This window comes from Pristiophorus japonicus, chromosome 8, assembly GCF_044704955.1.
Source record: "Pristiophorus japonicus isolate sPriJap1 chromosome 8, sPriJap1.hap1, whole genome shotgun sequence".
NCBI classification, from domain to species: domain Eukaryota; kingdom Metazoa; phylum Chordata; class Chondrichthyes; family Pristiophoridae; genus Pristiophorus; species Pristiophorus japonicus.
The window spans coordinates 120,693,152-120,717,943 of record NC_091984.1 but is presented as its reverse complement, the minus strand read 5'-3'; the positions used below and the strand labels follow the sequence as shown (position 1 = coordinate 120,717,943).

At 46.9% G+C, this 24,792-nt stretch overlaps 1 protein-coding gene across 1 annotated transcript in view; it reads right to left on the bottom strand.

Annotated features, from left to right (window-relative positions):
* dnm3a (dynamin 3a) overlaps positions 1-24,792 on the bottom strand; it is a 486,179-nt gene that overhangs the window by 12,358 nt on the left and 449,029 nt on the right. Inside the window, 5 exon segments of the mRNA XM_070887379.1 lie at positions 8,905-9,067; positions 15,929-15,986; positions 17,795-17,922; positions 21,731-21,855; positions 21,858-21,880. Of these exon segments, the coding sequence (XP_070743480.1) occupies positions 8,905-9,067; positions 15,929-15,986; positions 17,795-17,922; positions 21,731-21,855; positions 21,858-21,880 (497 nt within the window).

The window sequence follows — 24,792 nt, the reverse complement described above, 5'->3', positions numbered from 1 at the left end:
ATGTGAGAGAACCTAAACAGACCGCTGATAAGGCCTTGTGAAGAGGCCCGAGATAGACTTCATGGCACCAAAAGAAATGTATAACAAATTCCAACCTAATGATACCATTCTGGGTACGGTCTAAGATGGTCACGAGATCATGGCCTGTCAATCCGAGCTCATGGCCTGTCAATCTGAAGTAGCACTGATAAGGTAGTCCAATTAGAAATCTAGGGAGGTCTTGCCCGGGAACGGGGGGGGTTTTTGAAATGTATAAAAGTTGTATGATTGTGCTGTTCAGGGAGCATCTCCACTCACAGGCGGCTGTGATGAGAGGTGTTCCCGGACGTTCGTAATAAAAGATCGTTATACTTTACCATCCGTCTCTGTCTGCTAACTTCGAGAATTGCTACCCTCTATATCAGTGGGCCCGCTCGTGGGAAAAGAAGCCTTCCCGTTCTCCCCTCTACACGGCCCACCGAATCCAAAATGGAGGCGATCCGTCGCGCGCCCAGGCCCGGCAACACATCAGAGTTGCGTTCATTTCTGGAACTATTGAAGTATTTCGGGAACTTTCTACCAAACTTAAGTACATTGCTGGAGCCGCTACACGTGCTCCTGCGTAAGGGTTGCGATTGGTTTTGGGGGGACTGTCAGGAACGGGCTTTCAATCGGGTGCGGAACCTGCTTTGTTCTAATAAGTTATTGACCCTATACGACCCCTGTAAGAAAATGGTTTTGACATGCGATGCATCATCCTATCGGGTTGGGTGCGTGTTGCAGCAGAGTAATGATGAGGGCCAACTCCAACCTGTGGCTTATGCCTCCAGGTTGCTCTCCCAAGCAGAAAGGGGGTATGGGATGGTTGAAAACGAAGCACTCACATGTGTCTACGGGGTGAAAAAGATGCACCAGTACCTTTTTGGCAGAAGGTTCGAGTTAGAAACGGACCACAAGCCATTAACATCCCTGTTGTCCGACAGCAAAGCTGTCAATGCCAATGCGTCAGCTCGCATACAGCGATGGGCTCTCACACTGGCTGCGTATGGCTACACCATACGGCACCGGCCAGGCACCGAAAATTTCGCTGACGCGCTCAGCAGGCTTCCACTGGCCACCACTGAGGGGGCAGCGGAGCAAAGCGCGGAGATGGTCATGGCTGTCGATGCCTTTAACAGCGCAGGCTCCCCCATTACAGCCCACCAGATCAAAACCTGGACAGAGATCCCCTCCTATCTCTGATTAAGAAATGTGTCCTGACTGGGAATTGGGTGCCCGCACACGGAGCATGCCCTGAAGAGGTCAGACCATTTCACAGACGGATGGATGAGCTCTCCATCTAAGCCGACTGCTTACTATGGGACAGCCGGGTAGTCATGCCCCAGAGGGGTAGGGAAGCATTCATCAGGGAACTCCACAGTGAGCACCCAGGCATCGTGCTTATGAAGACCATTGCCCGGTCACATGTATGGTGGCCGGGAATTGATGCAGACCTGGAACACTGTGTTCGCAGGTGCACGACGTGTGCCCAGCTGGGCAATGCCCCCAGGGAGGCCCCACTCAGCCCGTGGCCCTGGCCCACCAAGCCATGGTTATGTATTCACGTAGACTACGCGGGCCCGTTCATGGGAAAAATTTTCCTCATCGTTGTTGATGCGTACTCGAAATGGATCGAGTGCATCATATTGAATTCGTGCACGACATCCACCACAGTGGAGAGTCTGCGTGCGGTCTTTGCGACCCACGGCTTGCCGGACATCCTAGTTAGCGACAACGGCCCGTGTTTCACTAGCTATGAATTCCGGGAGTTCATGTCGGGTAATGGCATCAAACATGTCAGGACAGCGCCGTTCAAGCCGGCTTCCACTGGTCAGGCGGAATGTGCGGTCCAAATCATAAAGCAAGGCATGCTCCGGGTTCAAGGACCCTCCCTTCAGTACCGTCTATCGCGCCTCCTGCTGGCCTACAGGTCCCGACCGCACTCGCTCACGGGAGTCCCACCAGCAGAACTACTCATGAAATGTACACTAAAAACTTGGCTGTCCTTCATTCATCCAGTCTTGTCAGACATTGTTGAGGGCAAGCGCCAGTCCCAAAATGAGTGCCACGACCGTAACTCAAAGGGAAGATGGATAGAAATCGATGTCCCTGTATTTGTTCTTAATCACGCTGTGGGGCCCAAGTGGCTCGAGGGTACTGTAATTGGTAAAGAGGGGAATAGGATCATAGTGGCCAGACTCAACAATGGACAGATATGCCGCAAGCATCTGGACCAAGTAAAAAAAAGGTTCAGCATGGACATTGAGGAAAATCATGAGATGCTGCCCACACCAATGCCAGTGAACGAGCAACAAGAACCGTCAGCAGCATGCACAGTCCCTGCGGTCAGCCCAGACAAGCCAGAATCACCACAGGTGACAAAGACGCATGCCAAGGCTCAAGAATCAGAGCCCCAACTGCGGCGCTCCACAAGAGAGCGCGAACCGCCTGAAAGACTCAATCTTTGATCCAAAGACGTTGAAGGGAGGTGATGTCATGTTTGTAACCTTTATGTAACAATACTATACACTGTATACACCTGAGAAATGCACACCTTGACCACAGGGGGTGAACTTGTGGGAGACACTCCTCACCTGGTCATCCAGGTATATAGAAACATAGAAACATAGAAAATAGGTGCAGGAGCAGGCCATTCAGCCCTTCTAGCCTGCACCGCCATTCAATGAGTTCATGGCTGAACATGAAACTTCAGTACCCCCTTCCTGCTTTCTCGCCATAACCCTTGATCCCCCGAGTAGTAAGGACTTCATCTAACTCCCTTTTGAATATATTTAGTGAATTGGCCTCAACTACTTTCTGTGGTAGAGAATTCCACAGGTTCACCACTCTCTGGGTGAAGAAGTTTCTCCTCATCTCGGTCCTAAATGGCTTACCCCTTATCCTCAGACTGTGACCCCTGGTTCTGGACTTCCCCAACATTGGGAACATTCTTTCTGCATCTAACCTGTCTAAACCCGTCAGAATTTTAAACGTTTCTATGAGGTCCCCTCTCATTCTTCTGAACTCCAGTGAATACAAGCCCAATTGATCCAATCTTTCTTGATAGGTCAGTCCCGCCATCCCGGGAATCAGTCTGGTGAACCTTCGCTGCACTCCCTCAATAGCAAGAATGGAGGTCCCATGCAGGGTCATCACTTCTTGGTCCTGTGAATAAAGGTACGGGTCACAGAGTGACCTTGTCGCCAGTATGTGCCCCGTGTTGATTTGCTGTAGTGTGTAAGGACACAACACATTTTTTCCCTTTTTTATGGAATTTTTTTGCCAGCGTTATTTGAAGAATCTTAGCGGTCTTTTTGGGCGGCAATCCGGCGGTGGGCAGCTTTAGGAAAAGTCTAGCCCAAAGAAATTAAAAGTTGTCATGTTCATGTCTATTTAACTGCTGTCTCTTTCCCCTATGTACATTACATTGAAAAAACGAATAAATCGGAGCAGAGTTTATAATGTCAAATAATTTCGCACACGACAGTATGAGCATAGGAAACATAGGAACAGGAGAAGGCCATTCAGGCCTCGAGCCTGTTCCGCCATTCGATTAAATCCTGGTTGATCTGTATTTTAACATACATGTGACTAAAAATTAGATTTTATATTCTGTTATGGGGGTATTTTGAGGGTTATATGTTCCCCCCCTTTTTTCACTGTAATTTATCCTTTATTAAACTTCAGTTGACGGGTATGTGGACTCCTATGTTGCCAGGAGGCACCATGACTCTCATTTTCCCTCCCTCCTACTGGAAGATGCTACAACCTTGCTCAGTGCCTCCTCATTTGACACTAGAAACTGAGCAGGGTGGGGCCCAAACTTGCCCCATCCCTGTTTCCATACATAGAGCATTAACACACTCTAACATGTTTAGCAACTGTCATGTGGCATTGCTCCTGTTGAGTTGGGGTGTACGCTATTTGCTATACTGTGATTGAATTAGCCAATTCTGACCACATTGAAAGCTATAAATCAGTGGTCCTTTGTCTATGTACAATTTTAGCCCTTGCACTTTTAAAGCTCAGAATATATAAAGTAAGATATAGTAGGCGAGATGTACCGTGATGGAGCTAGGTACATAGCATTTAGCAGACTGGGGAGGAATGTTTGTGAGGTTTAGCAGCACTGGAAGAGGGACTTGGGAGCATTGATGTGTGAATTTCAACAAAGTGTGATAGAAAAGTGTTATCGAAAACCATGACTGGACAGTGTTACAGGAAGTAAGTTTTACATTTACAAGAAGTGCGCACAATACTGCGTACAATATTGGTCTCTTATTTAAGGAGGGACATGTTATATATGTAAACCTGTATATACCTTGTGTAGCCACCAGAATGCTCATCCCCTGGAGTCCCAAGGGATCCCACAATTAAGGAGGCCTCACAGGCTGGAGAGGCACTCTGGAGACCTGCAATAAAAGACTAAGGTCACACTTTACTTTGAGCTCACAGTATCCAGTCAGACTCTTTATTCATACATAACAACTGGCGACGAGATACAGATGACAAACCCAACGATGTAGAGAACGGTGGGCATCCTGGAGAAATTTTCGGAGGGAGATGATTGGGAAACCTTCGTGGAACGACTCGACCAATACTTCGTGGCCAACGAGCTGGAAGGAGAAGTGAACACTGCCAAACGAAAGGCGATTCTCATTACCGTCTGCGGGGCACCAACGTATAGCCTCATGAAAAATCTGCTTGCTCCAGTGAAACCCACAGAGAAATCATACGATGATTTGTGCACAATGGTCCGGGAGCATCTGAACCTGAAGGAAATCGTTCTGATGGCGAGGTACCGGTTCTACACCTGCTAAAGGTCTGAAGGCCAGGAGGCGAGCTATGTCGCCGAACTGAGACGCCTTGCAGGACATTGCGAATTTGAAGGACATTTGGAGCACATGCTCAGGGAATTCTTCGTACTTGGCATTGGCCATGAAGTGATACTTCGCAAACTTTTGACTGTAGAGACCCCAACCTTGAGTAAAGCCATAGCGATAGCCCAGGCGTTCATTGCCACCAGCGACAATACTAAGCAAATCTCTCAGAACACGAGTGTTGCTACAAGTACTGTGAACAAAGTGATATTGTTTTCAAATCGCAACATACAGGGCAGACCCCACATGCCTGCAGCTGCACGTCCGCAGATGTCTCAGAGTCCACCATCAAGGGTGATGAATGCAAGGCCATTAACATCTTGTTGGCGCTGCAGGGGTGGTCATCGTTTCTATTCGTTCCGCTTCAAAGGGTACGTTTGCAAGGGCTGTGGAGTCAAAACTGGCCTTGCAACCTTGCTGCACCACAATTTATTGAAAGTCTTTTTGCTCATAATGGACTGGCTCGCACCCGTGACCAGCTCCATTGACACCGGGAGTCCATTTAATTCAACCTTCAGCATTATCGGGGGACACTTTGTGGTAAATGTGCGCATCCCATATACCTCTGCCTCCTCGGTCTGAGGCTCTGGTTCGTCGTGATCGGCCGTGGATCTGTCCTCCTCTGCAACATGGTGGTTTGCAGGATTAGCAGGGTTTGCAGCTCGCCTGCACATACGTTGGAGGTGTCCCATTGTTCCCATTCGCACTAAACTGAGAACTTGCACAAAGGAACTGATTCCCATAATCAGCAGTGCTACTGTAAAGGTCTCCTACGATGGGGCGGTGCACAAGCTACCACTCTGGGTGGTACCGGGTGATGGTCCCACACTGCTCGGCAGGAGCTGGCTGGGAAAGATACGCTGGAACTGGGACGACATGCGAGCGCTCTCGTCCGTTGACGTCACTTCGTGTGCCCAGGTCTTAAACAAGTTCCCCTCGCTTTTCGAACCAGGCATCAGGAAGTTCCAAGGAGCAAAAGTGCAGATCCACCTAATTCCGGGGACATGACCCATCTATCACAAGGCGAGAGCACTACCGTACATGATGAGAGAGAGGGTGGAGATCAAGCTGGACTGGCTGCAACGAGAGGGCATCATTTCGCCGATCGAATTCAACGAGTGGGCCAGTCCGATTGTTCCAGTCCTCAAGGGAGACGCCACCGTCAGAATCTGTGGCGATTATAAAGTAACTATCAATCGTTTCTCCCTGCAGGATCAATACCCACTACCAAAGACAGACGTCCCTTTTGCGACGCTGGTGGGAGGAAAGACATTCACGAAGCGGGACTTGACCTCGGCCTAAATGATGCAGGAGCTGGAGGAATCATCGAAGGGCCTCACCTGCATCAACATGCACAAAGGTCTCTTCATTTACAACAGATGCCCATTTGGAATTCGATCAACAGCGGCGATATTACAGAGAAACATGGAAAGCTTACTGAAGTCGGTCCCGCGCACGGTGGTCTTCCAGGACGACATCATGGTTACAGGTCGAGACACAGTCGAGCATCTGCAGAACCTGGAGGAGGTTCTTAGTCAACTTATTGGGGCTCAGGTTAAAATGCTCGAAGTGCATTTTCCTGGCGCCTGAAGTGGAGTTCCTGGGGAGAAGAATCTTGGCGGACGGCATCAGGCCCACCAATTCGAAGGCGGAGGCAATCGATAACGCACCGAGGCTACAGAACGTGACAGAGCTGCGGTCGTTTCTGGACTCCTGAACTACGTTGGTAACTTCTTATCGGGTCTCAGCACACTGTTAGAACCACTGCACACCTTACTGCATCAAGGAGACGAATGGATATGGGGTAAAAGCCAAGAAAATGCCTTTGTAAAAGCTAGAAAATTGTTATGCTCGAACAAATTGCTTGTATTGTATGATCCATGTAAGCGTTTGGTACGAGCATATGATGCATCGTCGTATGGGGTCGGGTGTGTATTGCAACAAGCTAATGAATCTGGGAAATTGCAACTGGTTGCTTATGCATCCAGAAGTCTAAGGCTAAGAGAGCCGACAGCATGATTGAAAAAGAAGCGTTAGCGTGTGTTTATGGGGTAAAGAAAATGCATCAATATCTGTTTGGGCTCAAGTTTGAATTGGAAACTGACCATAGCCACTGATTTCCCTTTTTTCCAAAAGTAAGGGGATAAATACGAATGCATCGGCCCGCATCCAGAGATGCGCGCTCACGTTGTCTGCATACAACTACACCATCCGCCACAGGCCAGGCACAGAAAACTGTGCCGATGCTCTCAGTAGGCGCCCATTGCCCACCACGGGGGTGGAAATGGCACAGCCCACAGATTTAGTCATGGTAATGGAAGCATTCGAGAGTGAGCAATCACCCGTTACCGCCCGACAGATTAGAACCTGGACGACCCTTACTGTCCCTAGTAAAAAAATTGTGTGCTTCACAGGAGCTAGTCCAGTGTCCCAGTGGAAATGCAGGAAGAGATAAAGCCGTACCAGTGGCACAAAGATGAAATGTCTATATAGGTAGACTGCCTTCTGTGAGGTAATCGGGTAGTGGTCCCCAAGAAGGGCAGTGATACTTTCATCAGTGATCTCCACAGTACTCACCCAGGCATTGTAATGATGAAAGCGATAGCCAGATCCCACGTGTGGTGGCCCAGTATCGATGTGGACTTAAGAGTCCTGTCTGCACAAATGTAACACATGCTCGCAGTTAAGCAATGCACCCAGGGAGGCGCCACTAAGTTTATGGTCCTCCAAACCGTGGTCCAGGGTCCATGTCGACTATGCAGGCCCGTTTTTGAGTAAAATGTTCCTAGTGGTTGTAGATGCATACTCCAAATGCACAGATATTCAAACCCAAAATAAAAATTTATTACGCAACAAATAATGGTGCAACTAAACACACATTATCAATTCTCACCCTTGTGCATTTCCTTATAACCCCTCTTACGCATATCTATTCTGGAACTATGCCGCAGTGTCTCCCCTGTGGCTGCATCATGGCTCTGGGAAGGCTGCTGTGTTTCAGGTATAGAAGCTACAGATGTCCTTCGAGGATGCCATCGACCAATTCTGGCCCTGGAAGGCTGTGGTGGACCCAGCCGTGATGGTAGCAGTCAGATCTCACGTGGCATCAAGCTGAGACAGCATGAGAGCAGACACAGTCTCGATGCCACCAGAGACGACAGCAGTAAGACGCTCTGTGGCCTGTTGGCCAGAGTGCATGAGAGCATTCTGAGCTTCTAGGGCAGCGGCCATCCTCTCCAAAGCAGCACTCAGACGTTCGTTCCCTTGTGCCTGTGCTACAATGGCAGCTGCCACATCGCCCACGACATGCGTCATCACAGCTGGATCCGCACGGTCACTCTGGGAGTCCACCATCGTCTGCACACTCGCAATGATGGGCTCCATGGTGTGCACAGAGCTGTCCACAATGCGGGAGGCAGACTCCTCCATGTTCCTGACCACTTGCGACAGGCTCTCGGGCACCCTTGCCATTGCCCCCAACATCTGCTAATGCACGGCCTGCACCCTTGTTTCAAAAGCCGCCACATCGAGGGGGCTCGTCTGAGCAGAACTCGCGTGCGAACTCATCCCGCAGAGAGATGGCACTCGAGGTTTACCATGCTGCAGCCTGCTAGGCTCCGGTGCATCACTCAGTGCAGACCCCCTTGCTAAATCTAACTGACCTGACCGCGTACACCCGGTATTGAGCTGGCGCGTGCGAGTGTAGGAAGCAGTGACGCGGTGCTGGCAGCCTCTTCATCACCCTCATCGGACAAGCCGCCAATGTCTGCACTCGGCTCAAGGGTGTCAGCCTGACTCTTGCTCACACTCGCCTCAAGGGTGTCAGCCTCACTCTGGCTCACAATCGGGGTATCATCTGCACTCATAAATGGTACAGGGGGTTCCGTCAGGGTGAGATAGGGCATTGCACCATCCAGCAAGCAACTTGCACACAATCATAAGCGATTGACTGGTAGGCGCTTGGACTTTCAGAGAGAGGTGGCATTAAAGGAAGGCCTTCACTTACCGATGCTGCCCCCAGCGGGGTCCACACTGCCGGCGGCCACAGGGAAGGCAACATGTGGGCCCACTAGCCGCTGCACCCTCTCTTCGATGTCACTGAGTTGCTGGATATCGGCCTCGCCCCCACTAATCCTCTGTTGCTCCAAACATTTGTGGGAGACCTTGGCCTGCAAAGCAAAGAAGGGTTGCTGAGTCGCAGTGTCATGAGACCTCGGCAATTAGTGCAAGTGTAGGTCCATTACACGCAGATGTAACTCTCACTGGAAAGGGATCCTCCATTGTGAGTATGCACACACACATATATATATATATGTATATATACAGGCCTCACCTATCAAATGGTGCTTCAGTGACTATATAGTGAAGGTGGGAAATAAGAGGTGAAGGGGATGCTCAGAAATGGAAGGTGAGGAGTTGGGGGAATGTGTACTCATTTTCATCAGTCAAATTATGTTGTTCAGCTATTTGCGGCATTGGGCGGCGGTGCAGTCATGAATGGAGGTCCCCGACACCTCCACAGTGATCTCTCTCCACGCATTGACAATGACGGCGTGACTGGGTCTTCCTGTGTCCGGATAGAGAATGCGCCTCCTTCCCTCCACAGCTTGTACCAGGCTCTGAAGTTCAACATCGGAGAAGCGACTGGCCCTCCTTAAACCTCTGGCCATTAGCCATTCCTTCACAAGCAACAGAGACAAACTCAGTGGTCAGGGCCTAGCTGCAAAACCTGCCCTTTCAGAAGGCCAGGGAGCTGTCGGCTTGTTATCAGTGAATCGGCACCAGCTGAATTTCTTGGCCTAATCGGTCAGTCCGCCCCCACACCGCTGCAAAGAGCACATTCCTGCCACCAACACTGCACGGCTTCTTTTTTTCAGCCAAATAGCTGAATTTTGCTCTAATGGCTGCCGTATCCATTGCGGCAGTAATGCACGCCAAAAAGCGGTAGGTGCACCTCGTTTCAGGTGGAGGGCAATTTCGGCCCCCTAAAGTCTTGTCTCTAAATTGTATCCATCCCTCCAGACGTCATACTTTGTTGAAAATGCAAAACAATCTTGATAAAAGAGAGCCAGGCGTTTCATGTTGAATTCTGGTGACCTAGAGCCTGAAATCTACAAGTAACTTATTGACTTCAACCAACAATATTTTAGCTGGATTCTCAGCAAGAATTACTTGAGCAGTTAAGGGAACACAGCAATTTGGAAGCTAAACTGTGGCTCGGACTGCAGATTGTCCCTGAGCAACACCATGAAGATTGAGGAAGAAATGTGCCACAGTGTGTTGATGAGGCTGGGAAGAGAACCCTACGAGGGGGAGAAAAAAAAAAATCAAACAAAACTTGTTAAAATGTCGTACACATAAGGATTTGTCGACCAGGGCCATGGGCCTCAGATAAAAGTTATTGGCTCAAAATTTGCGTCGGAAGCTTCCCGCGGCCGGATGCCTCTAACCGCAAACATTTCTACAAAAGTACCTGGTGGTCCCAGAGGTTCGGAGACTTGGGGTCCTGGCCCTCTGTGCAAAGGCCTTCGGAGGGACATATGGGTTTTGTACGCACCACTGGGATCACGTGGGCTGGCCCAACCTATCAGAGTAGGGGGACTCCCCATTCATACTTATGGTAATTCCGTATATACGGAACCACCATAATAGGAATGGGAATACCTCCAAAAACACTGAAAATAACTTTTTTTTTAAACTATCACATATTTCAAATGAATAAAAATGGAATTTGATTCATTATTTAAAACAAAAATGTAATTTTTTGAAAAATACATTTACATACTTTAAAAGGTCTAAAGATAAACTTACCTTTTAAACGTGTAAATTATTTCTTAAAATGTATTTTTCTGCACTTTAAAAGTATTACACTGATAAAAAAGCAGGCCTTACACCTGCTTTTATCAGTCGTAACAATTTGAAGGACATTCGCTGGGCAGTAGTCCAACTCTCCGCCCGCGGAGGCACTTTAGTTTTGGATGCGGTGGATTTGTCAAGAGAATGTTTGATAGATTGCAAGTGGCGGGTTTAGATGCATGCGCTTCACATATCTAAACCTGGAACTTGTGGGGATCCCACGGGCTCGTGCGCACCTCATATGCGCCCTGGGGATCGTAATTTCAGGCTCATTAATGTTGCTTCATGATTACACAATAGGCGATGGCTATTCTTGACCAAGCTCATGGTCTACAGGGCTGTAGTAATACCCGCCCTCCTGCATGGCTCAGAAACATGGACCATGTACAATAGACACCTCAAGTCACTGGAGAAATACCACCAAGGATGTCTCCGCAAGATCCTACAAATCCCCTGGGAGGACAGGCGCACCAATATTCGAGTCCTCAACCAGGCCAACATCCCCAGCATTGAAGCACTGACCACACTTGATCAGCTCCACTGGGCAGGCCACATTGTCCGCATGCTAGACATGAGACTCTAAAAGCAAGCGCTCTACTCGGAACTCCTTCACGGCAAATGAGCCAAAGGTGGGCAGAGGAAACGTTACAAGGACACTTTCAAAGCCTCCTTGATAAAGTGCAACATCCCCACTGGCACCTGGGAGTTCCTGGCCAAAGACCGCCCTAAGTGGAGGAAGTGCATCCGGGAGGGCGCTGAGCGCCTCGAGTCTCATTGCCGAGAGCATCCAGAAATCATGCGCAGGCAGCGGAAAGAACGTGCGGCAAACCTTTCCCACCCACCCTTTCCCTCAACGACTATCTGTCCCACCTGTGACAGGGACTGTGGTTCTTGTATTGGACTGTTCAGCCACCTAAGAACTCATTTTAAGAGTGGTAGCAAGTCTTCCTCGATTCTGAGGCACTGCCTATGATGATGATGATGATGATGATGTGTCAGATTAGAGCCAATGCTCCAGAACCATGAGGGGTTTTGATGGAGTAAATAAGGAGAAACTGTCTCCACTAGTGGGAGGGTCAGTAACCAGAGGACACAGATTTAAGATAATTGGCAAATGGTCTGGGGGGAGATAAGAAAAATTGGTTTTTACAGAGCGAGTTGTTATGAGCATTGCCTGAAAGGGCGGTGGAAGCAGATTTAATAGTAACTGTCAAAAGCAAACTGGATAAATACTTGAAAAGGAAAAACTTGTAGAGCTATAGGAAAAGAGCGGGAGAGTGGGATTAATTTGGATAGCTCTACTAAAGAGCTGACACAGGCATGATGGGCCGAATGGACTCCTTATGTACTGTATGATTCTATGATGCTATAACCACCAGGGCGACCAGTTAAAATTTATTCCTTTCTGAGAAATTTAATTTACTTTCTTTTTATGATGTGCTAGCACAGCAGGGAGATATAAATCTTACATTTTATTAATAAATCTATCTCCCACTGGTGTTTCACTGGTGTGTGCGTGCTCGGTGATTGAGCCACAGATTTATAGTCAGGCTTATTAAATGTCAAATGTGAAATCAGTTAATCAATTACATCTTATTGGCTCAGAGTTTTGTCTCTGTATTTTTGTGCCTGTCCCAGGAGATTGCAGGGTGTGGTGTGTAGGGAGTGGGAAGGGAGGAAAGGAGCCTCGGGAGCAAGGGGGTGGGGAGGGAGAAGGAGAGGAAGTGTTTAGTCATGATGTCCGGCCATCATATGTGTGGGGCAGGTTTAATGGAGCAATGGTCTTTTACTGCCCGTCAATTTTGTATGTTTGTTATCTGCATGATAGTTACTGAAAGTACTGAATGAGGGGACAAATGCTTGATAAGCCGTGGGAAGCAGAAATAGACTATGTCAACATTAAAATGGGGCAAATGAATAACACAATGACTATCTCTGTGGGATGCTGCTGTCAGGAAGATAAGCAGGATAAGGAGATGCTCTTCAACCAAGACCAGTGTTGTCAAACCAGTAACAGTGTAACTTAGTGGGAGGGATAAACGAACAAACGCTGCTTTTGGGATATCTACATTTGCCATTGTTCTTTCTCTTTTAATCAAATCTGTTGGACATGCCAACAAAGTGAATAAAGGTATAGTTAAAAAGCTGAGATGGCAAAAAAAAATCAATAATCTGTATCTATAATATATTAACAACTGTGCCGGATGACAAGATCCCAATGGCAATGCACCAGTAGGTGGCGCTGTCAGTATAATGTTATCTGGCAGCCTACGGTGAACTCTTAATCCAACACCCGATGGGCTGATGCAGGAGCTAAAGGAACAGGCAGCAAGAACAGAAAAACAGGACTGTGATCTCCAGGCAGCAACAAACAGAGCAAAGAGATGCCCCAAGCCCAGAAATTTCAATCTTGGCCGCCAATTATCCCTTTAATTTCTTTTGTGCGTGGTACCTTTAAATTTGCTGCGCGGTATCTTAGAGAGGACAGTTTGTGAATGGCCTGCACGGTACCTTCCCGACTGCTGCACGGCCGTACACACACATAGCTTACAGGAAGCACTGTTGGCCGCAGAAGACGAGCAAGGGAAAACTATGAAGACTGTCTCCTTGAAAGTAACATCGGAAGGTCGAGCACCCGCAAACCATTGAAACATTTAAGTACAGAGTGAAAGTTCGGAGTGTAGGCGAGCGATAAGGCCCAAACACGATAAGCCACCCATTAACTGAGTGGAAGCATATCCCCATGGCACCCCCCACACCCTCCCCTCCCCAGATTAGCAGAAACTCCACTGCTGATGAGAAACATTTCTGTCCCATCGCCCTGTTGAAAAGAAAATTACCCCTCAATCTCTCCCCCTCCCCCTACTGCCGCTGATTAGAAAGAGGCCCAATGAAACCCTACCACCAAAGATACAATAGCCCGCTACCAAGGAGCATCATGGGAGCGCCACCAGCACAAGGGTTGCAGAAGGCTCACTACCCCATTCTCCAGGGAGCTAGAGGCAGGGCAATACATGCAGCCTTTCCAGCCACACCGCAGATTATGGGAGCGATTTTAACCCTACTCGCTCAGCAGAAACCTGACGGGAGAGCAGTTAAAATCGCCCTGGCTCTTACCTGTCTAAAAGCCGCCATGATCGCAACATCTGCAATTTTAACCTGCGCTCCTGAGCAGGGAGCAAGGACGCGCGCCCGGAGCCCAACGGGGTCCTTTTTACATGTTGCGGCCCAATGACATCATTGAGACCAATGTTCCCGCTAAGGTGCTTGTGGGCGGCCACGCAGTCATCTCAAAGGTCCCGCGCAGGCTACACACCGGCTGTTACATTGTAAATACCGCGCATGCGCAGAAATTTAAAGTGACTGCACATTAAAAGAAACAGGCAGTGCAGAATGAAGCACAGTTTACAGGGAACATTGTACTTAAAGTAGGTAAATCACCAGGACTGGATGGGATGCATCCTAGGTTGCTGAGAGAATTGAGGGCGGAAATCGAGGAAGTACTGGCCATAATATTCCAATCCTTCATAGATACGGAGGTAGTGCCAAAGGAGTGGAGAATTGCAAATGTTACACCATTGTTCAAAAAAGGGTGTAAAGATAAACCCAGCAACTACAGGCCAGTCACTTTAACCTCGATAATGGGGAAGCTTTTAGAAACAGTGATCAGGGACAAAATTGGATAGGCTTGGATTAATTAAGGAAAGCCAGCATGGATTTGTTAAAGGGAAATCGTGTTTAACCACTTGATTGAATTTTTTGATGAGGTAACAGAGAGGGTTGATGAGGGCAATGCGGTTGACGTAGTGTACATGGATTTCTAAAAGGTGGTCGACAAAGTGCCACATAATAGGCTTGCCAGCAAAGTTGAAGCCCATGGAATAAAAGGGACAGTGGCAGCATGGATACGAAATTGGCTAATTGACAGGAAACAGAGAGTAGTGGTGAACGGTTGTTTATCAGACTGGAGGAAGGTATACAGTGGTTTTCTCCAGGGGTTGGTTCTAGGACCACTGCTTTTCTTGATAGATATTAATGACTTAGACTTGGGTGTACAGGGCGTAAATTCAAAATTTGCAAATGACACTAAACTTGGAACTATAGTGAACAGTGAGGAGGAGATTGATAGACTTCAGAAAGACATAGACAGGCTGGTGTAATGGGCGGTCACGTGGCAGATGAAATTTAATGCAGAAAAATGTGAAGTGATACATTTTGGTGGAAAGAATGAGGAGCGGACATATAAACTAAAGCTACAATCCTAAAGGGGTACACAAACAGAAAGACCTGTGGGTATGTGTACACAAATCGTTGAAGGTGGCAGGACAGGTTGAGAAAGCAGTAAAAACAGCTTACGGGATTTTGGGCTTCATAAATAGCAGTATAGAGTACAAAAGTATGGAAATTATGATGAACCTGTATAAAACACTGGTTCGGACCCAACTGGAGTACTGTATCTAATTCTGGGTGCCACACTTTAGGAAGGATGTGAAGGAATAGAGAAAGCGCAGAAAAGATTGACGAGAATGATTCCAGGGATGAGGAACTTCAGTTACATGGATAGACTGGAGATGCTGGGGTTGTTCTCATTGGAGCAGAGGAGATTTGATAGAGGTGTTCAAAATCATGAGATGGTCTGGACAGAGCAGATAGAGAGAAACTGTTCCCATTGGTAGAAGGGTCAAGAACCAGAGGACGCAGATTTAAGGTGATTAGCAAAAGAACCAAAAGCGATGTAAGAAAAAATTCTATTACGCAGCGAGTTGTTGTGATCTGGAATGCACGGCCTAAAAGGGTGGTGGAGGCAGACTCAAACTTATCTTTCAAAGGGGCGTTGGGTAAGTATTTGAAGGAAAAAAAATTGCAGGGCTCCGGGGAAAGGGCGGGGGGGTGGGGCGGTGGGACTAGCTGAGAATCGGCACGGGCTCGACGGGTCGAATTGCCTTTTTTTTTTGCTGTAACCATTCTATGATTCTATGATTGATTGAGCCCAACTGCAATTTTAACTCAGGTCTGAGCAGGGAATCCACCTGCAGTTAAAATCGGGGACAAAATATGTCTGGAAGGTTATTATTTGTAACAGCAACCGAGCATAAACAAGTTGGTAAAGTGTGGGTTCACCAAGCATTTAGATTTTTTTGTTTCTCCCCTGGAAGTAATTACATTTAACTAACCTGGCAAAATATATCTGCATTGAGTCCTTCAACAACCGTAGGATAGAGGGGCATCAGTCTGATGGGCAAAAAAATTGAGGGGAATATTGTTAGGCAGTAATGTAACAGATAAAGGGGCCGAAACTCCCCCTCGCTGCTTTCCAGCACGTAATTCGAATTAGTGGGTCGAGTTGCGCCAGCGCTGGAAATGCTGGAGCCGGCGGCACTTCCCCTTTAAGGACAGCCGGAGCACCACATCTTCACGCAGCGAGAAGCTGTCGATGGCATCTCCCTCCTCGCAGACCTTGCTTCCGCGGGGTAATATCCCCCACGGGGCAAAAGGGATCGGCATGGGGTGCAAAGGGGTCCTGACGTCATCGCCATGGCGCAGTGCAAACCCCTTTTTGCCCACCCACCCCCGGGAGAAATTCCAGGGGGAGCGCTCTGTGCGCAGTGCCCGGGCGAAGACTCTTGAGCGCATCCTTATCGCCGGCCGCCGGCGCTAACTGCCCCTGTGCAAAGGGGTCATTTCGGCCCCAAAGTGTCATTAATCTCTACAGCAATTGTTTGCTTTAACTGAACTGCTTTCACATTGAATTTCCTCATCATTGCACTTTATATAAATTTTTGATTTAAAGGACTTAAAATTACACTGTGATTGTCCCAAATTCTTTTGTCCGTTAGTATAAATGAGGTGTAAACCCATTCAAAATAGGTAGAATTAATGAGTTTAACTGGCTATGGCATCTTGTGCCATTTTTCATATGTTCTTTATTTTGATCGTTCTGTGTATCTAAAGCCTACCGTTTAGTGAGTTTACCTGTCAATTCGTCTAACTTTTACAGTGTCAACGACTAACATTGCACTTTCCATCAAGCTGTAACCACCCTCAGTCCATTACTCGGGGTAGAGGTGGCGATCAGTGGGGGGGAGGGGTGTGCGGTGGCCCGCATGCTTTGAATTTGGGGTCAGGATGAGCACTCCTGCTTCACCCCCTGTTCCACATTCAAGTAATTAAGTTTTAGTAACTTCTTTGTCCTTTTAAGGGCTGCCTGTTTTGCTGCATATAGACCTACTATTCCTGAGTGCAGCCGGTGCCAACTGCCCCAGGGAAAACCAAGCTTGCAGCGGCGGGGAGGGGAGCCTCAAACAGGCCTATTTGCATCTGCATAGTGACTAATGCCTGATTCACGGCGTGGGCACTGTACTCCGATTGTTTGGCCTTTACTAATACAGCAGATGGTGCACTTCCTGCCTGCCATATTGGAGGCTTAGGAGGCCGTTTAATGCCTGAAAAATGGGAGTTTCACAGCCAAATTTCTGGGCCTGAAGACTGTCTTTGGACCGCAGTAAAGCAGCACTCCCACACAGGCCCCACTAGCAGTACAGATTGCTTCATTGCCAGAGGCTTTATTTCCCTAATTGAAATGTAATTTGTATGGACCTGCCCATATTTAAGCAAGTGCTTTTAGGGCCGTCACACCCGCCCCCCCCACACACCCACCAACAAACGCAGGGGGGAGGAAACAAGGGTCACAGGAGTGGATCTCGAAGCAAGTGTCTGCCTGTGCATGCCCCGATCAGCTGAAAAATCAGCATGGGCTGGACAGAAAATCTAGGCCAACTTATATAAAAATACATGCTTGAGAACGCCATGTGTCAGGAGACACCGACTGATTTCACACCCCAACTTTAAGAAAAGAAAGAACTTGCATTTATTCAGCACTTTTCACAACCTTAGGACGGCCCAAATCACTTCACAGTCAATGAAGTACCTTTAGAAATGCGGTCACTGTTGTGATGTAGGAAACACGGCAACCAATTGGCACACAGCAAGATCCCACAAACAGCAAGGAGACAGGTGAGCAGATAATCGGTTAGCTGTACCTGGCTTTAAGCAGCTGACCAGTCACAGTACGGCGACAAGAAACAGGCTTCTGGTCGCTCTGCAGCTTCTGTATGTGCTCTACTTCGCTCAGGATTTCAAACTTCAATTCATCTCCTAGGGAACAGCACTGCTTCCAAAAAATATCATTTGACACTTGTAAAATCTTAGGTTCCAGTAAATAGAATTCCATCAAACAAATGAGAATAAAGATAATCATTATCCAGAGCTATAGTTATGGTAAAAGTGCTAGTTTCCCAACCAGGTGGTCGTAGATTTGAACTCCTGAGATACCTAACTCTCAAGATATATTTGCCACTTTTAGTCGGAGATTTGATAGTTATCTTGCTGTCCACTAGGTGGCACACCTCACTGTAGCAGAATGTTCCACTTCAAGGAGGGATTTAAAAAAAATTCGATTTATGTTGCCTTGTTACAAGGCCTCTGTTGGCTGATCCACACATGTTAATGGTCAGTGTTTTATGCTGGAAGTCAATGTTTCGGGAGCCCAGTCATCATGCCGGTATTTGCTGACAAAAATCAACATGAAGCAAGCTCCTCTTACTTCAACGCATCCCCTATGGGAATCCTGCTGCAAATGGAAATCATTCCGGCCACTGTATACTAGCAACAGGAATTCTGACAAGGGCAGGGTCTGCAGTGCCCTCCACATTCGCATCCAAATACATCTGTAGCCTGGGCGCAAACAAATTATGTGGCTTAAAAGATTGAGTCATTTGGGCATAAGTGAGTTACGTGCGTAACTACAATACGCCCACATCTCCTCGACCTTTTACATCCATCCATCAAACCTTCCGTCCGAACGCATCTCCTCCTTCAAAACGGCCACACCCCGACTTTCAAATGCGAATCTCCTCAATTGCATTTGTTCAAGGGTCTCTCCACATTGCGACCAGACAGTAGGAAACAATGTCGTTCTCCGAGCGTTTCATTGCAATTTTTTGAGTGTTTTTATAAAAATTTGTCCTCACTGAGACTTACTCTGTATTTTCTGTTTCTTTTAATGCATCAGTATAAATCACATTAAAATTGAAAAACTTCCTTGATTCCAGGTTCTTAAACATGCCTGTTCAACAACAATTTGTATTTATATAGCACCTTTAACGTAGTAAAACGGCCCAAGGCTCTTCACAGGAGTATTATAAGACAAAAAAATTTGGCACCAAGCCATATAAGGAGAAATTAATGCAGGTGATCAAAAGCTTGGTCAAAGAGGTAGGTTTTAAAGAGCATCTTCAAGGAGGAAAGAGAGGTAGCTAGGCAGAGAGGTTTAGGCAGGGAATTCCAGAGCTCGGGGTCGAGGCAACAGAAGGCACGGCCACCAATGGTTGAGCGATTATAATAAGGGATGCTCAGGAGGGCAGAATTAGAGGAGCGTAGATATCTTGTGGGGTTGTGGGGATTACAGAGATAGGGAAGGATGAGGCCATGGAGGGATTTGCTTAACCGGGAGCTAATGAAGATCAGCGAGCACAGAGGTGATGGGTGAACGGGACTTGGTTCGAGTTAGGACATGGGCAGCTGAGTTTTGGATGACTTCAAGTTTACGTAGGGTAGAACGTGGGAGGCCAGCCAGGAGTGCGTTGAAATAATCAAGTCTAGAGATAACAAGGGCAATGATGAGGGTTTGAGCAGCGGGTGAACAGAGGCAAGGATGGAGATGGGAGATCTTACGGAGGGGGAAATAGGCGGTCTTAGTTATGCCATGGATATGTGATCGGAGGCTCATTTCAGCTTCAAATATGACACCATATTTGCAATCAGTGTGGTTCAGCCTCAGTCAAATATTAGGGAGAGGGATGGAGTCAGTGGTGAAGGAATGGAGTTTGTGTCGGGGACCGAAAACAATGGCTTCAATCTTCCCAATATTTAATTGGAGCTAATTTTTGCTCATCCAGAACTTGATGTCGGACATGCAGTCTGACAATTTAGACCATGGAGGGGTCGAGAGAAATGGTGGTGAGGTAGAGCTAGGTGTCGTCAGCGTACATGTGGGAACTTATGCCGTGTTTTCGGATGATGTCGTCAAGGGGCAGCATATAGATGAGAAATAGGAGGGGGCCAAGGCTCGATCCTTGGGGGCACCAGAGGTAATGATGAGGGAGCAGGAAGAGAAGCCATTGCAGGTGATTCTCTGGCTACGATTAGATAGTTAAGAATGGAACCAGGTAAGTGCAGTCCCACCCAGCTGGACGATGGTGGAGACGCGTTGGAGAAGGATGGAGTGGTCAACCATGTCAAAGGTTGCAGACAAGTCAAGAAGGACGAGGAGGGATCGTGTGCCTTTGTCACAGTCACAAAGGATGCCATTTATGACTTTAGTATGAGTCGTTTCGGTACTGTGACGGGGCGGAAACCGTATTGGAGGGATTCAAACATGGAATTGCGGGAATGGTGGGCATGGATTTGGGAGGCGACAACATGTTCAAGGATTTTAGAGAGGAAAGGGAGGTTGGAGATTGGGCTGTAGATTGCAAGTACAGAGGAATCAAGAGTTATTTTTTTGAGAGGGATGATGACGGAAGATTTGAGGGAGAAGGGCACAGTACCTGAGGAGAGAACCGTTAACAATGTCAGCTAAAATGGGAGCCAGAAAAAAGATGCTGGGTGTTCAGCAGTTTGGTGGGAATAGGGTCGAGGGAGCAGGAAGTGGACAAGATGAGCACAGAAAGGTCATGAGGGGAGATCAAAGAGAAACTGGAGAAAGATGTGAGTTCAGAGCTAGGGCAGGGGGGAGCCTTAGAGGAAGTTTGGCCCGGCAGGCTAGGGAAAGGAAGGGAAGTGGCAGAGGCAGCTGTTTGGATGGTTTCAATCTTAGAGCTCCTCACATTTGCTGTCGGAGTTGAGGGTAGAGTCTGGGGAGAGGGGTTCTGCATGAATGATGGTTAAAAGAGGTGAAATTTACATTTTTAGACCCTAACAAGAAATCACTGGTGTAGGTTCCACATGTTCCTGGGCTCTGACTGTTTACACTGATTTCTGTCAATGTACGCCCATTTTAAGTTCAGGCATATTCTAATGAGATTGGGAGGATTTGGAGACGCTTTTTGATATTGGCAAAATGGGCACAACATTGTGTGCATTTTTGAGTCTAATTTTAGGGTCACTCCCAGGAAGGAAACACCAGGCCCAGGAGTTCCTGACAACCACAGGCAGCACCTAAATCCAGCAACATTCAGGCAGGAGTGGCACTGAAGGAAGAGGGAGGGAAGATGAATGGCAACGAAGGGAAGAGGGAAGAAGATGAAGGGAACAAGTAAGGTTAAATGAAACAAAGGGGAAACAAAATGCAATAAGAGGGCAGAAGCATCTCAGCTAGGAAATGATCAGCCATAATCTTATTGAATGGTGGTGCAGGTTCGAAGGGCCGAATAGCCGACTCCGGCACCTATTTTCTATGTTTCTATGAAATGCTTGGAAAATATTCCGAGGTGGTCAACTGAAGCATTTTCAATTTCATTTTGAATCTTGTAACGTTAGCAGAGATAATGGCGAAGTGGCTCTGTCCTGTCAGTGCACAGAGCTCCATGGACAGAGAGCAGAGTCAGCAGTATACTTTTCGTCTGGTGGAGCCACACTGCATTCTAACACAGGAATACAAAACAGGCTTCCAGAGCAATGAATAATACTCAGGTCTTGGTAATCACTACATTGTGACAAAGCAATAAAAGTAAGGAAAACAAACTATAGAAGAACACTCAAGACTGCAGAAGTGCAACAAAGCTGACAAGCTTAACGCTACTGTGAGCAAAGGGCTATTGTACTACCCTTAAAAATAAATCACCAACAACATCGAAAAGAAATCCTCAGTGAGCATTTAAGAATAAATGTAGTGAAGAGTTTGACTGTCGAGCTAGCCAAGTCATCATAAAACCTGTATGATTCACTCTTTCCAAAAAGAAAGTGAAATGACTCACCACGTGATGGAGACGAGGTACAGTGCTCTGTTTGAAAGGAGAACTAACCAAATAGTTTATTTTTGTTTGCATAGCCTTAGGTAGGCTGGAGCTCACTCTGGTTGAGTTGGTCTGCAAATTCACATCCCTGACGATGGGTTAGAAGGCAAACTATGGGGCATAAGCAACACAGAAGAAGTTAATAAAAAAGGGCCAAACATAATTGAAGACAATTACAAATTCAACAGAAATATAAGTAGTGTACAAGGTGGCCTGGCAGTACAGCACATTAGAGCGAAAATGCTCCCCACCAGAGTTCCCCAGACATTTTCCAATCACAGCCGTGCCATTGGGAGATATGCCAAGTGGGTGCAAGGTAATTCCTGCAAAAAAATGATGGGAGGGAAGGTAAACTAATGCCAACTCGCAACCAGTTCAAGAGGCTTGGGGACCGTTCATTTTTCTGCTCTTTCAGCTGATGAAGTGTGTAATGTAAGAGATCTAAAATTGGGAATAAAGTCATTTATAAAATGAGTAGGCAAAAGTAAAAAGCCCACTTATATACATCTGTAGCTGTGCTACATAAAATGCTCCCTCAGAGCTGCATGCTAAATCCAATATGTAAATAGGCATTGGGTGCACATTAATAAATCAAGCCTTGTTGTGTAAGTGGACTGCCAAAAAGCTCATTCAGTCAGGATCAAATTTATCATTATTTAAAATTATGTTTAAAAAAAATCAGTTTCAAACATTATATTTAAGGGTAGGACTACGATTTTTTTTAAAAGGATAATTTGTTCTGGCACAAAAGTATTGCTTAAACCCAAAAAGAATGAAAGACTTGCATTTATATAGCGTCCTTCACGACCACTGGATGTCACAAAGCGCTCTACAGCCAATGAAGGGCTTATTTTAAAGTGTAGTCACTGTTGTATGCAGGAAAAAAAGTTTTTTAAAAAGTAAAGCAGAAAATTGGTTAAAGTTCCATACCCTCAAAAGTCACCTTGAATTTCAAAAGTATTATTGTTTGATAATAAATGACAACTGCGGGGTAGAAAGTTCTGTAATGGAGTAGGGGTTTGTTTAGGTCTACACGAGATATTCTTTTGGGTCATCAGTCAGTCTCCCTCATACCCTACAATCTGGAGCATACCTTTCCCGTCTAATATCTAGTTATACGATAGCTTGACCAATGTTCCTGTAATTTTGTTTGGCGCCGCGCAGCCCCTTTAAGTGGTTGCGCGGACCATTCAAAATACTGCGCATGCACGATTTTTTTCATTGTAAAGCCGGCAAGCCGACTGCGCGGGGTCCCTGGAGCGCTCCGTGACTGTGCAGTTTGCAGGAAACGTTGAGTATGACCTGGGGGCTATGATAGTGAGGCCCTCTGCTGTGTGCACTGGATTCAATGATCTTGCCGTGTCGTACATCTATTTCTCCTATCTTCCGGAAGACAGACTGATAAGCATTGATGAGACAAAGCCAATTGGAAACCAACAAACTGGTTTATTTTGGTGAAACACTTGAGCAAACAGAACAGTTTTCAGTGACAGTGAATCTATTTCCTATTGCTTCTTGTAACAACAAAAATAATAAATTACATAAACACAGCCCTTGATATGGTCATAACTTCACTGTGCAAGTCAGCATTCGCTGAAATGGCTGGTGTTAACTCTAAAAAAGGAGTTCTCTGCTCTTTTGACTGTTTCAAATATCAACTTACTTCAGGAGTGACTTGGGCAAAGTTGATCTCTGACCTTGCCCAGCTCTCTCCCTCAAGGACTTTGTTCATTGCACTGCCAATCAAAGCTGCCATCTCACATGAGAATCCTCACCGCATAGCCCCTTATATTGTATGTTCAGCTAGGACGCCTGCTGTGCTCAATGAAACCATTCCAACATTATAGGTGTGAATGTCTCTAAAATGTACAATCTAAGCCCAACATCTCTGGTATACAAGAAACATAATTCTGGTAGTTAAGGTTTGCCTGTAAAATTGTCCAAAATGCTGGCCACCATCAAAATTAGCCAAGCTTCTCTGGCACACATACTAAACATCCTTGGAACCCATATCATCAGAGAAGCCTAGGAGTGATGCAGATACCCAGAATGGTGGCTCTACATTAAGTCAATACTATGCCACTAAAACAATGCTGGGCATCTGGTTGGTGCAGAGAGTTAGACACGAGCTTTTCACCTCTGGGATCTGAGTTCAAATCCAGCCCAGACTGATGGGATCAATATATCCTCTGTCTGGTGGCCATAATCATCCTTTCTGAAATAAAACTCAATTCAGTGAGCATGGGCCTATAATGGGCCTAATTCAGAGGCCACAGGATGGCTGGTGTAGGAAATGGAAAAATGGCACATTGGTGCAGCTGGGGGTTGGGACTGAGTCAGAGGCATCTCGTCATGTAAGGCATTGCCATTCATCTAGAATGGTCAGACTGCAACGACTGCAAAATAGCACACAAACAAAACAAATTATTTCTGTTTTGAAATATTCCACACACAACATGGCTGCATGACAATTTGCAAAAAATGCTTTATTTTTGGATTTGATGTTACCCTTTTAAGCTTCTCCTTGTGGTGACTGGGGCGCCGTTCCTGCTATGTGCGGGTGGGCGACAACACTGCAAGTGCGCAAACGGACCACTGCCATGGTGACAAGCTGCCTTATTTCGACATGTAGAACATGTGCCTCACCTGCAAAAATGATCACTGCCCATTGATGCACAAAGTAGAGCGAGCGCTGCATCTGGCCTGGGAATGCTTGATGCCGACACTGGCTCCCTGAAATGCAAAGAGTTCCATTCCCAAGCACTAACATCCCTCAGCTTGATGAGCACAAACATTTATAGGTTGAAGGTACAAGTATCTTGGTAATTATGTTTTTAAATGGATAATGGAACTGTAATGTGTACAGACTCCCATAACCTTTCCTTCTCAGGCTGTAAAACTCAAAGGGGCCGAAATTGCACCTCTCCTTAAGAGTGGAGTAGAGTGCGCAGTGGAGTGGCCGCCGACTTTTCGTAAAATGACTGTTGCTAACCCAATTGCTCTCCCGAGTTTTCCCGGCGGTG